At 34.4% G+C, this 12,948-nt stretch overlaps 1 protein-coding gene across 1 annotated transcript in view; it reads right to left on the bottom strand.

Annotated features, from left to right (window-relative positions):
- The window catches only part of LOC131060359 (uncharacterized), a 67,458-nt gene that overhangs the window by 36,560 nt on the left and 17,950 nt on the right, over positions 1–12,948 (bottom strand). The window contains exons 2-3 of the mRNA XM_057993542.1: positions 8,062–8,239; positions 7,547–7,815 (exon numbers count right to left, since the gene is read on the bottom strand). Coding sequence (XP_057849525.1) covers positions 7,547–7,815; positions 8,062–8,239 — 447 coding nt within the window. The remainder of the gene's footprint in view (positions 1–7,546; positions 7,816–8,061; positions 8,240–12,948) is intronic.

Genomic DNA, 12,948 nt, shown 5'->3' with positions numbered 1-12,948 from the left:
AGTTCCACTTGTAGAAAATCTCCCACCATTGTACGTAGACAAGCAAAGGCGAGACAGCAGAACACAGGGAAGCAATAAATATGGTAGCTGAACACGGTGGAGCAAAAAGCCCAAAAGTTTCTTTTAAAGGTTTGGAGGTAAGTAGTAAAGGTAATTGTTACCTATAGCAACCGTAGACTGTTGTTATCAATAGAATCATCAGCATTAAAATTAACCAGTAGCAACTACTGTAGAATTTTATAAGTTTTTAATATGAATTCCTTTTTGAATAGCAAGCTTAATTTCTATACTCAACCACTTCGGACAACTCCCAGAAATCTTTGAGCCATCCACACAGTACCAACATCATCCAAGAAGATACATCCCTAGTCAAACATTATATATCCTATGATTTCTAGGACAGGGGACATGTTTTGGGGATGGATTTTTTTGAAGCCATTTATGGGATGATAGGGGATGACAATAAGGGCAAGTATATAAAAAATATGGAAAAATTTTAAAACATTAGGAAATTTCAAATATTCATATGATAACATTGATAACAATGATAAGGCATTCATAATATTGAATCGTTAAAACACAACAATAGAGTTCATGTGAGAGTCAAACAAATTAATATTTAATTGCATCCATAATTCATTGTCAATGTGTATATGATATAAAATAAAATAATAATAATATTGCATACACCAAAATGCCCAAAGGCTACAAGTTTGAACTACAAATTTCAAAATGACAAAGTCAAAAATGTCAAAAGCATAGTGATAGAAAGTATGAAGCTACCTTTACTCAGCATCTCCCAACACTGCATCAAAATCAAAGTCTGACTTTGAGTCATTACCACTATGAGTATGAGGAGCTAGCTCAACTAATGGAACTACAACCAATCCTTCCTATGTCTCCTCATCAATCTAGGTGGCGTCCTCTAGATCAACATCCCAACATAAAGTTGGATTCTACCTATGTTCTGAAGTTTGATGATCATGGAATCACAAAGCACTATGCATGGCCACCAACTTCTTTGCATGTCTAGAGGTCAGCCTATTCCCCTTGATAGAGTGAATGCTGCTATATATGGACCAATTCCTCCCTACAAAAGAGAAACTAGCAACCTATGAAAGGAGGCAAATAGCAAGCATCCTCAACTCTAGTGCATCTTTGCCATGCCATGTCCACCATCCAAAAGGATCAGTTTGAGCTAATGTGGCTCTATCTATCTTCGCCTTTGGTTTGTCGTGTGTTGGACAACAGAGATTAGTAAAGGCAAGCCATCGTGTGCAAAGTAAACTCGACTCCTAAATTGAATGCATCTTTCAAAGAGCCTTCATTAACACTCCTTTCACCTCTTTGTCATCACAAAGACGCAACCTACCATCTTTTGGTGCATACCATTTGGGATTGAAAGAAAAGGCTGCCATATCAAGTAGGGTGTTCATAATGTTCCACCGCTCAATCATAGTGGGTCTAATATGTTTCTTATATTATCCCAAATCAAGATCCCTATTACAAATTGTTTGCTTCATTTTTCCAAGCATGTTGTCAAATGTCTCATAAATCTCTCCAAGACTAGAGATTCCATATCAACATATCTAATGATATCCACAATAGGTGAAATGAAGGAGCAAATATATCTACAAACAAAAAATTTAAAAACACAAGTTAGAATATTAAAATCATAATTCTTTTATAAAATCAACAATCGAATTATAATATTTAAAATTTACTAATAGAATGGAAATCAGCAAATTATTAAAAATAACAACTTTTTATCTCACAGTGGACCACCAACCATCATTAAGAATTTTTTGTTTGATGTTTTTTCCTTCTGTAATGTTTGCATAGACCATCTACTCCACTCTAAATTAACCATCATCAACTATAGAGCCTCTTGCACCTAAAGCATCCTCTCTAACAAAATAAAATAATTGACATATCTTGTCTCCATAGGTTTGAGGAGTTCCTTCTTTGAAAATGTCCTTAAAAGAGAAAGTGAAGTGTGATGGTTGCAAATAAACATCTGAAAATCTGTAGCTACTATCATCGTCTACTGCACTCAATTCATCTTCCCTATGTCTTTCAATGTGTTTTTCAATGCATGAACACGACAAGGGGTCCAAAAGATGTGCTTGTAAGCACCCTCCACCATCATGCTAACTAATATGCACACGTGTTGAATCAATGATCACCTGCACAACATCTGAGTCTCCAACCTCCTCTATGGCATCTCTCAAAAAATGAAACTGGAATTTTGCATCCTTGCACTTCCCAGAACAATCAATAGCTCTAAGAAAATGTGTGCCATCTGAAAATGTGACTAGGACGTTGATAAGTGACCGATGTCTAATATCAATCCACCCATCCATGACAATAGAGTAGCCCATCCTAATCCAACTTTGTCTCGCGTCCTCCATCAACAAACTCACATTGGGATATTCATTGTCAAGGAGTGTACTACATAGTTTATGTTCTCTAGGGGGGATGAATGACAGACCAACAAACGTTAGAGCTTTGATCATTTGTTTGGAGTAAGAAGAATGTGCTACATGGAATGAGATGGCATGGGCATAAAAAAAATTGGCGATGGAAGACTTCACCACATCTCGTGCATGCACATTGAACAAACTTGCAATTGGACCTAGCTGCTCACTAGTAATAGTCTTCCTCTTCCCTTTTGTGGAAACATCACTACTACCATTACCACTACCAACTATAGAGGGCATACATAGCTGATTGTGTGGATCATGTTGGCATTGGAAACCCCTTAGACCTTGATTCCACCTCCATATGCAATCTATGAGACACTATTATCTCAACCTTCTTTATCTTTGTACAAATCTTCACCCCTTGTCTTTTAGAGCCCAATAGATGACAATACACTCTTGTATAGCTCCCTCTAAAAAGTTTCTTTTTATCTTTGTTTAGGGCTGTCACAAATTGAAGAAGAGATTTTTTAGAATTAAAGGGGCCTTTTGCATAAGTTTTTAGAACTTCAGAAGGGCATTCAAATGGAGGAGTCTTTTTTTTTGTGTTAGTCTTAGAAATGTGTGGGGGCACACAAAACTAATTAAATTCATTTTTTAAATTAGTGTGGCTTTTTTTCCAAACAATGCCCAAAACGTCGCAAGACAGTCGGCCATCCCCATGGCGTTTCTCTCCCATCCCCACATACTGGGTATGTTTCCAAGTATTCTTTTGATTTGGGGACAGCTAAGAAACATTCCCAATGCAAGTATGCTTCCAAAAGCCCTAGGGACGTGTCCCCATGTATCCTTGTATAAATGTAACCCTCATAACTAGTGAGTCGCTTGATAGAGGATATCTTGATCCATTGAGTTAAGTGTGTGTTTTACATGCACCAATTTTATTAGTCAATGAAGAGAGCATGCATCCTCCCCCTTAGGGATCTTTGTCCCCAAAGATTGAAGACTTATAGAATCTCTCCTATGCATATTCTTTTTATTCCTCTCCTTTTCCTTTGGTTTAAAAATGAATATATGAAACCACTTAATTTGGACAAAATATTATTCAATCATCTACCATGATCAAATTGATAAATTCATTTGATGTGCCCTTAACGTAGATTCATATGGATCCATGTATACCTTATTATAATTTTCATCCTATAATATGTCCAATGAGAGATTTGGGAAGTCTTCATGATCTATTGCAATTCTAATAAAGATTCATGTTGAGCACTATCCTTGATTACTTTCTTATGATTTTGCATGATCATTTATGTCTCAACTTCTCTTGCTATCATGGTTTCGCAGAGTTTCCAAATGAGGACATTGGGGGAAGGGTTTCAAGGACGAGGGGACCCAGGTCCTAAGTTTCAGGACAGTGGGAGGATAGCAGCAGGGGGATGGCACAAATACATATAGTACTTGAAAAATTAGTTAACTCTAATAAAGCTGCCTTAAAATTGAAGTTTACATAAATGGCACTTCCACAACCTAATGCCCCCAGATGTCCCAATCTTTTCTTGTAACTTGGTTGCAAATTGCTTTGAAGGGGACTTAAGATCAAAGAAACCCCTAGCATATCTTTGCAACATTTTGGAAGGGCAATTAATTTTTGCAATCCCAATGGAACTAGTGGCTTCACCCATCTCTCCTTTTGCACTTTCCTCGGGTGCATAATCGGATTCAATTTCAACTTCTTCAACCTCTTGAGGCTCAACCTCATCCTCATTCATGTTGTGAGAACTCATACTCATAGAGGCATTACAAGAAACAATAAAATTTATAAGTTTATAATTTAAAAATTAAAATTAAAACTATGCATAATGCAAGGGATTAAGACACAAGAATTTTGTTTTTGTTTTTCTTACTTCAAGTCACGCAAAGTGCAAAAGCAAAGAATACACAAATAGGAATCCTTGTTCTTAACCTTCATCGGACAAGTATTTCAATTTTGTTTTTCTTACTCCATTGCACAAAGCATAGAAGCAAAGGATACACATAAGTTAAAGTCCTAGTTTGATGAAAATTTGAACATCTATATAATGAAATATTGCTGTTTTAGAATTAAAAAGAATAAAATTTAATCATTGTTCATTTGTAAAATTAAAATAATGAGTTTAAATTGAAATTTGCAACAATATAAATTGTAAACCCCTGAATTAATTACTAAATTTACAACTAAAAATAGTAATTACTAATTAGTTACTAAATTGGACAACGAAAAATTAAGTCATAAAAGAAGCCTACCTTGAAGCTGGAATAATGCTTTGAATCCTTTAATTCAACGGAGGATTGATGTCACTCGTCCTCTTGCTTTTCCACTATTCCTCAATCCTAATGCCTTCACTTGAAACCTTTCTCACTCTTACAGCTTGTTGTTGCAACTTTTAACTTTGTTGTTGAAACTTTAGAGTGAGTTTGAATGAGGCTTAGATGTTTATTTGTAAGTTTTTTGTGAATGTTTAGGGTTTGAGTGGGGCCCATAAGCCATTAAGGTTGGGGCCTATGGCAAGCATTTCAAGAAAATTATTTTATAAATTAACTTTTGTAGATATCTACCATAGTGGATGCCTAGAAGACTTCAAGACATTTGGGGCAATCTTGGGAGTCCCCTGGATGTCTCAAGAATGTCCCAAAGTCCCCCAAAAGCCCCAAAAAAGGAGCGCAAGGGGGAAATATCAGAAATGTCCCCTCCAAAATGGGGACATCTTGGAAACCTTACCGAGTCTCAGGTAGCAGTGATCGGATGACGAAGGACACTCCCTCCAAGTCCCCACATCCTAAGGGTGTCCCCATCCCAAATATGTGGCGATTATGAGGGGTGAAGGGGTGTGTCCCTATGGAACACTACTTTCTATAAGTAGACACAATCATCATAAAATGTACCATGAAGTGAAGACTTGCCAAATAGAATATCAATTTTTTTAAACTTCTTGTACATCATATTGGATGGAAGATTCTTCATAGAGAAGAAGATAATCAACAGATATATTGTAAAAATTATTTTCCTTCGTGAAAGACAAGCTCAAAAATGAAAAATGTTATCTTCATTTAACCAAAAAATGTCTAATACCATTCCCTAGATTTATCCTCCAAATCTAGATTCATACATTGTTTTCTTTTTCATATTCTGATTTCAAATCTAGCTGAATAATAAATCAATTAAATGCAATATCAAATGCATCCAAAACTCTTCTAGCCCCTTCTCTCCTAACATTGTTTGAATGCAGCTTCATTTTTCTTCAACATATTTGAAACCTAGGGTTTTCAAAGATGAAATTAAGTGCCTACTTGCATACCATTTTTATCTCTAAATATTTAATAAGAATCGATTAGGAAAAAAAAACCTTCATTTTAAAGGTAAATGAATCTACTTTCCAACTAAAAAAATAGCAGAAAGTTATGATTTTTGGAAGTAAAGGCATCAAAAATTCTGACTCTTAGACAATTCTAGAACAGCAACTTGCAACAACTATATTTCCCTCCATAGTATTTCAAATTAATGACCTCATACTTATTAGATGCACCATGAAGTCCACATTCCAGAAAAAAAATATTTCATCTCTTTCTGACACTTCAATAAAAAGTTATTGCCTATGCTATAGATTATTATTTTCTGCACTGTAGAACTGTAACCGACTCTAACACTAACTGCAGTGTACCCACAACCCTACCAAGCACAAAATAGAACAATGGGATACCTCCACACCCAAATTAGTGCACTGCAACTGCAAATTCAACAGAATAACAGAGGAAAACTTCTATAAAAGAGGTTATAAAACACATTTATTGTATTGATATGGAAAAAATGATTTATGACATGGTGAGGAGAAATGATTGATAAAATAGTGAAAGGCAATACCCTTATTTATAACAAGAAGAGTAGTTGCTTGGTCAAGCTACTGCAAAATCATAACGACCAAGTTCGATGCACCTTCTAGAAAATTTTCACAAAAGCCACCTACCTTAATCATCTTCCTAGCAATACTTCAATATCACGTGACAAAAAATAAAAGCTTTATAACAAAATAGTTCATTAACATTACATAGCAAAATATGTTGCGTTTAGGAAAACAACAATGCACTAGTTAAAACTTTAAAATGAGCAATGATTATTGTTGAGCTCTTATTAAAATCCTAAGTTAGAGATCATGAGTCGACTATGAGTTAGTTGTGCACGATAAACATGAAGGAATTAAAAGCAGTTTTGGGGTACCAACATTTTTTGTTAAACACTCATACTATTTGATAGAGATGTAAGGGTTTTGTGGCTACTATCTCATTGAGACTTTGACCAAAGAATGATTTATAATTTTATACAATCATTTGTTCTTGTTCATCGTATTGTCAGTGTTTCTTGTAGATGAGTAGGAAACTTGTATTTTCTAGTTCTGCATGGTGTGACTAACTGTATGATGGTGACTGTAGTTGTTTTTTACCATATATACATTCGTGCATCAACTAAAGATGCTATAAGTAGAGGTAAGATGGCCCCAGAATTAGACATGTTTCAAGATAGCTAGCAGACCTCATCTATTACCAAAGTCATCGACCCACAATTATATGCTAGATGAATTGGACTGTAAGAGGCAATTCAAATCCTACATCCAACGATCAAGGAAAAACTAAGATAGGTGACAGATATGGCAAATCCTTTTTGCAGAGCATGCAAAAATGACACTGTTCAGTTTTTACCATTTCCAGTGATCAGGTGATTTCTCATTCACTTAGGTTACCACTATTGCTTGGCCTCAAGACAACAGATTATTACCCCACGCTAAAGAATTTAAGCACTGAAAATCACCAGCTCCAAATCAAACAAGAAAAGAAATTCCTTGGCAAAGATTAGGTTTTTTTTGGAAATATGTGCAGGTTCAGTGTCGGATGTCCAGCCACAAACATCAAGTGGGCATTTTATACAAATGATTTCTGGCGGGTGATAATGGCAAAGGATTCATTTCTAGTTAACTGGGATTAAGCAACAGTACGAATGCAAAGAAGTGATGCTGTCAAGCTTCTAAATTCTACAACAAGAATGATCTGACAAAAGAAAGAAACAATTAGGCAAAAGTACAGAAAAAAACCTCTAGTTGATCAATATCATGGTCTTCATTCACTTTGGACAATTGAAGCCCTCCATTGTTAGTGGTGGTGGGGTTATTAGAGAGGTTCTTGGAGGGATGGGAAAATGCAGATGGAGCCCAAAATAGGTCTGTATCCATAAGCTCAATCTTTACTCCCTGCAAACTCTCATTGTTTTTCGAACGCTGGGATACCCCTGAATAATCATTTTCGCTACACAGACCTGATGAATTGTCGTTTAACTTGTAAATTGAGGACTCTGAATGAATAGCTGCAAATGAATTAATAGCCTTCATTAGATTTAGATTTCTTCGAATAAGCTGCATAGCCATTGCTATTAAAGCGAATGCCCCCTACTCATCATCCCAATTTATATATGCATTTCAAGTATCTCTAGTCCTCAATATGATGAGCACTGTATTCAGTGCTCCTTATTTTTTGTCGCCTGTAACTTTTACGAATTGCGATCTTGAAAGACCAATATTTTACAAATTAGATCAAGCAAGCTCGAACGTACCAATGGCAAGTTGATTCGTCTCATACTGTTCCATCGTGTTGCTCTTTCCCTGCTCTAAGCCTACCATGCAATTTCTCTGGTTATCGGGGGTGTCTCCCGAGAGGATTTCATCCTCTTTCTCCCACTCCAAAAATAAGGATGAAATGCGATACAGGAGCTGCTGCTTTTTAAAAAGTGTCTATATTATTGTTATTTATAAAATATATATTTTCATAGAAATAATAATTATCTTTTAAAATTTCTGAACATAAAAACATAAATAAAACGGGTAAGCATGAGAGTAGTAGCAATGGGAAGAGGAGGATTGTGATCATTTTGTTATATTTTATTAATCAGATGGTTTTTAGTGTTCATGAGAGGGTCTCACTTATTAGTATCTTTGCTTTATTTTTCTTTTTTAGTTGCATGAATAGGCAAAGAGAGAAGTTGATCGAGGGAATTTGTTGGATCAAATCAGCTAGAAGCACCTCTAATAGGGCACCCAACAATTACTCATATAGGCGATAGAGAGATGGAGCATCAAAGAACATGTTGCAACCAACCATAGTGACCACAATCGCTCCTCACATTTAGGGGAGAAGCCTGGGAGTGGTTCTTTTGATATCCTTGAGTATAGAGGCTACATCCACAATGGCACCCACAAGAAGGGGAGCGACCCCTAGAGGAAGAGGGAGATACAAGAACTCTGGCAACACCATAAGGGGTATTATCTCAGTGATCAAGAAGTGCCTATAAGTAGGTCACCTCAAGTCAGGGATAACTTTAAGAAACCACCCCCCGGGCAACTGTGTAAAATCCTGGCAAATCGGACATTATTTTCGGGGGGAAATTTTCATATTGATGGCGAATTTTTTTTTTAAAATAGGGAAAAAAATTATTTTGTATTGGTGATTTTTTTCTAGGGTACGAAAAATTCCATAAATTTTTGGCGAATAATACCTTGTTCTATGGGAAAAATATTTATTGTGGGAGGCAAATATTTTTTGTTAAAAGGAACAAATATATAATTGTATGAGCGAAAATTTTTACTCCGAAGGAAAAATTATTTAAATGTATTGGCGATTTTTATCCATCGCTTGAAAATTATTTAATTTGTTTTGGCGAATATTTTGTTATTTATGGAAAAATATATAATTTATTGGCGATTTCATGAATTCATTGCCATTAATAGACAAGGCACATCACATCACATCAGTACATCACATCACATAAATTCATAATACATTGAGTCCGGACTCTGCACGATGTATCAATAAGTGCGGCCTCTTTGACACGTGAAGGGTGACACATACCTAAAATCTATCAATGATTTTAAACCGTTCGATGATTGTAGATCAATGGTTGAAGTTTTATTTCGGCCTAATTTTCTGAAGAGAACATAGCTCACTAGAAAGTGCCCGGAATGGAATAGGATTTAATAGACACGTATCAAATGTCACGAATCACAATCAATAATTTCGTTCATTTAATAAATATCTTTTTAGTAATTGCAATCCACTATGTCCCCACAACTTCCAATGTGATACTTGCCAACTTGGTACTGGTTTATAGTTGTTTCTATTTTCACACAATAGTGCATTTATGGGAAAGATTTGCAGAGATACGAAAGATTTAAAAAAATTTAAAGCAATTAATACGGTTAAAGAAGTAATTATTACAATCAAGAGCTTCAACTATTTATATATGATCTCTACTTCTTTCATCTTCAATTAGCCTTTGCCATTTGGTAGATAAATCGTCGGAGCTGTATTTAAATTCTTCCTCTGGTTTAGGTTTATAGGCTCAGGTTGTTTAATTTGTTAATCTGTTTTCTCAAGATGGACACTCCCATCAGCTTGAGAAGCACTTCTGCAGAGGACCGGAGGGCCTTTATAGGCTCTGTTAGAGACCCAACCCTCCAATCAGTCTGCAAGGAGGTTGGGTCATTCACCAATGAGGTTGTGCGGATGGTGTTGGTCAGAGAGTTTCTGCGAAACGAAAATAGGTACCGTGTTAACACGAACATTACATCCTGATTCTTAGTGTCTCTTCTGGACCTTGGAGGAGACAAGGTGGATATGTTGATGTTGTTGAGGAAGGTTTTTAAGGAAGACTTCCTTGGAAACGACATTACTGTTGTCATCCTTGCAGAAGTAGGGGTGGGGATCCCTTGGGCGAGTGAATTATCCAAGCTTCTCCTCCCTGACCAAATAGTGTCAGTGGCCAGGCAACCGTTTCTCCTGAACCTGAATGCGGAGCAGTTGACGCGTCACAGGAAATGGGTGCGGATTGGCAGGGACTTCCTCCGAAAATGGTTGCTCCTGGACGACTTTCCAAACTACATGTAGCTTGAAGAATTCCCTCAGCTTATGTTGTCTGAAAAATTCTACATGGAAGGAGGGCCAGATTCTAAAGGCAAAATTGTAAACAATTCCACTACCTGTGCCCTAGCCCCGCCCCCCTAGGCCCATAGTAGTTTTTTTTTCCTATGTCCTCGAACCCTAACAAGCTTAGTGCCAGTGGCTCACTCATTTTGGCTTTTAAATTTTTGAGGGACTCAAGTCTAGACATAAAAATTATAAATTTCCAAAGCATAAATATTAATGATAATTTTCCAAATTCCAGTTTGTTTTAGTTTGCCTCTTAGAGTCTTATGGATATAAATATTCAAAATGTTTTCAATAATTCTATTTCATTTTTATTAATTAAAGTTTTTCAAATGCTTTTTGTATATGAGCTACACTATTTCAATTATTTGTTAAACAATGGAAATAAATTTAATATTGTGATCTTTTTTATGTAATGCTTCTTCCTCTATATTTAATGCTTCTTCCTCTAAATTCAGTTCATTTCATTGGTTATTTGTACATTGATTATGGTTGTAAATATTAATGTAAAGCAGATTAAATTTGTACATTGCATATAATATAGTTAAGATTTGAACTAAAACTCCAACTTACTTATATTAAACTAAATTTACTTATTTTAATTATATTAAATATACTTATTTTAATTATATTAAACTTACTTATTTTAATTATATTAAAATAAAATCTATATTAAACTAAATTTATGTTGAACACTGAACTTATATATATATATATATATATATATATATATATATAGTCTTTATTTATTTATTAAATTAAAATTTATATTACACTAAAATTTATGTTGATTCTTGAACTTTTATTTATATTTTAAAATTATATATCGTAAACATATTTTTAAAGAATTTTGTTAAACTTTAAATTAATACACTAAATTTATGTTGAACTTTTATATATATATTTAAACTATTTTTTTAAATTATATATCGTAAACATATTTTTAAAGAATTTTGTTAAACTTTAAATTAATATACTAAATTTATGTTGAACTTTTATATATATTTTTAAACTATTTTTTAAAATTATATATCGTAAACATATTTTTAAAGAATTTTGTTAAACTTTAAATTAATATTTTAGATTTAATATTGAATGTTTTATTTTTTATATTTAGCGTTTACCTTTCAGATTGTATATCAAAAATTCAAAATTTATATTTTTATTTAGTTATTTGTTTTATTCTAGAAACTAAGTTTCATGTTTTATACTATTTTTCAATTTCATATTTTTACAAATAGTATTAACATTAGATTTAATAGTTATCTCAAACTATTGCACATCTTTAAAATTTAAATGTCTCTTATTATGGGACCGATGACATCTAGCAACACTCAACAGGTACCATTGTCCGTTGAATGATCAAAGATCAATGGCTTAGGGTGGATTTCGGCCCAAATGTGAGAAGTGAACACATTTGTGAGAACTTCGCCCAGAATTTAACATTTTAAATTTAATTAAATATAATTAAAATTTAAGTCTATAAAGCTCTTTTTCGAGCGGAATTTTAAAATGATTAAATAGACTTAAAAAATAGACATGAAACGTGACAGAGTATGGTGACGTGCCAAAAAAATGGCAGAAGTCATGGGACCCATGACATCTGACAACAGGTGCCTTCGTCCGTTGGATGAGCAAAGATCAATGGCTTAGGGTGGATTTCGGCCCAAATGTGGGAAGTGAACAAATTTGTGAGAACTTCGCCCGGAATTTAACATTTTAAATTTAATTAAATATAATTAAGTCTATAAAGCTCTTTTTCGAGCAGAATTTTAAAATGATTAAATAGACTTAAAAAACAGACCCAAAAAGTGACAGAGTATGGTGATGTGCTAGAAAAATGGCAGAAGTCATGGGACCCACAACATCTGACAACAGGTACCATCGTCTGTTGGATGAACAAAGATCAATGACTTAGGGTGGATTTCGGTCCAAATGTGGGAAATGAACACATTTGTGAGAACTTCGCCCATAATTTAACATTTTAAATTTAATTAAATATAATTAAGTCTATAAATATCTTTTTCGGATGGAAGTTTAAATGAGTAAATAGACTTAAAAAACAAACCCGAAAAGTGACATGAGTATGGTGATGTGCCAGAAAAATGGTTGAAGTCATGGTACCCATGACATCTGACAACAGGTACAATCGTCCATTGGATGAGCAAAGATCAACGGCTTAGGGTGGAATTCGGCCCAAATGTGGGAAGTGAACACATTTGTGAGAACTTCGCCCGGAATTGAAACGTTTTAAATTTAATTAAATATAATTAAGTCTAATGTCCTCACAATTTATACTGAAGTAATGAATGTTTTGTCCTTCGGCATGGAATAGTTATTAATAATAATTAATAAAATTACAACATGATTCTAGATATTTTGCCCTTTAGGTATTACTTTTCTACTTTTCAGAGTTTTCAAAATAAGAGACTCGTAAATCATAACCGTATTTCATTTTCATGGAAAAACGTGTAAATCAAGGGAGATTTAGAAACAACTACTAGATTGAGGAATGCAAGTT

Source organism: Cryptomeria japonica, chromosome 11, assembly GCF_030272615.1.
Source record: "Cryptomeria japonica chromosome 11, Sugi_1.0, whole genome shotgun sequence".
Taxonomy (NCBI): Eukaryota; Viridiplantae; Streptophyta; class Pinopsida; order Cupressales; family Cupressaceae; genus Cryptomeria; species Cryptomeria japonica.
This window is presented reverse-complemented; position numbering and strand designations above follow the sequence as displayed.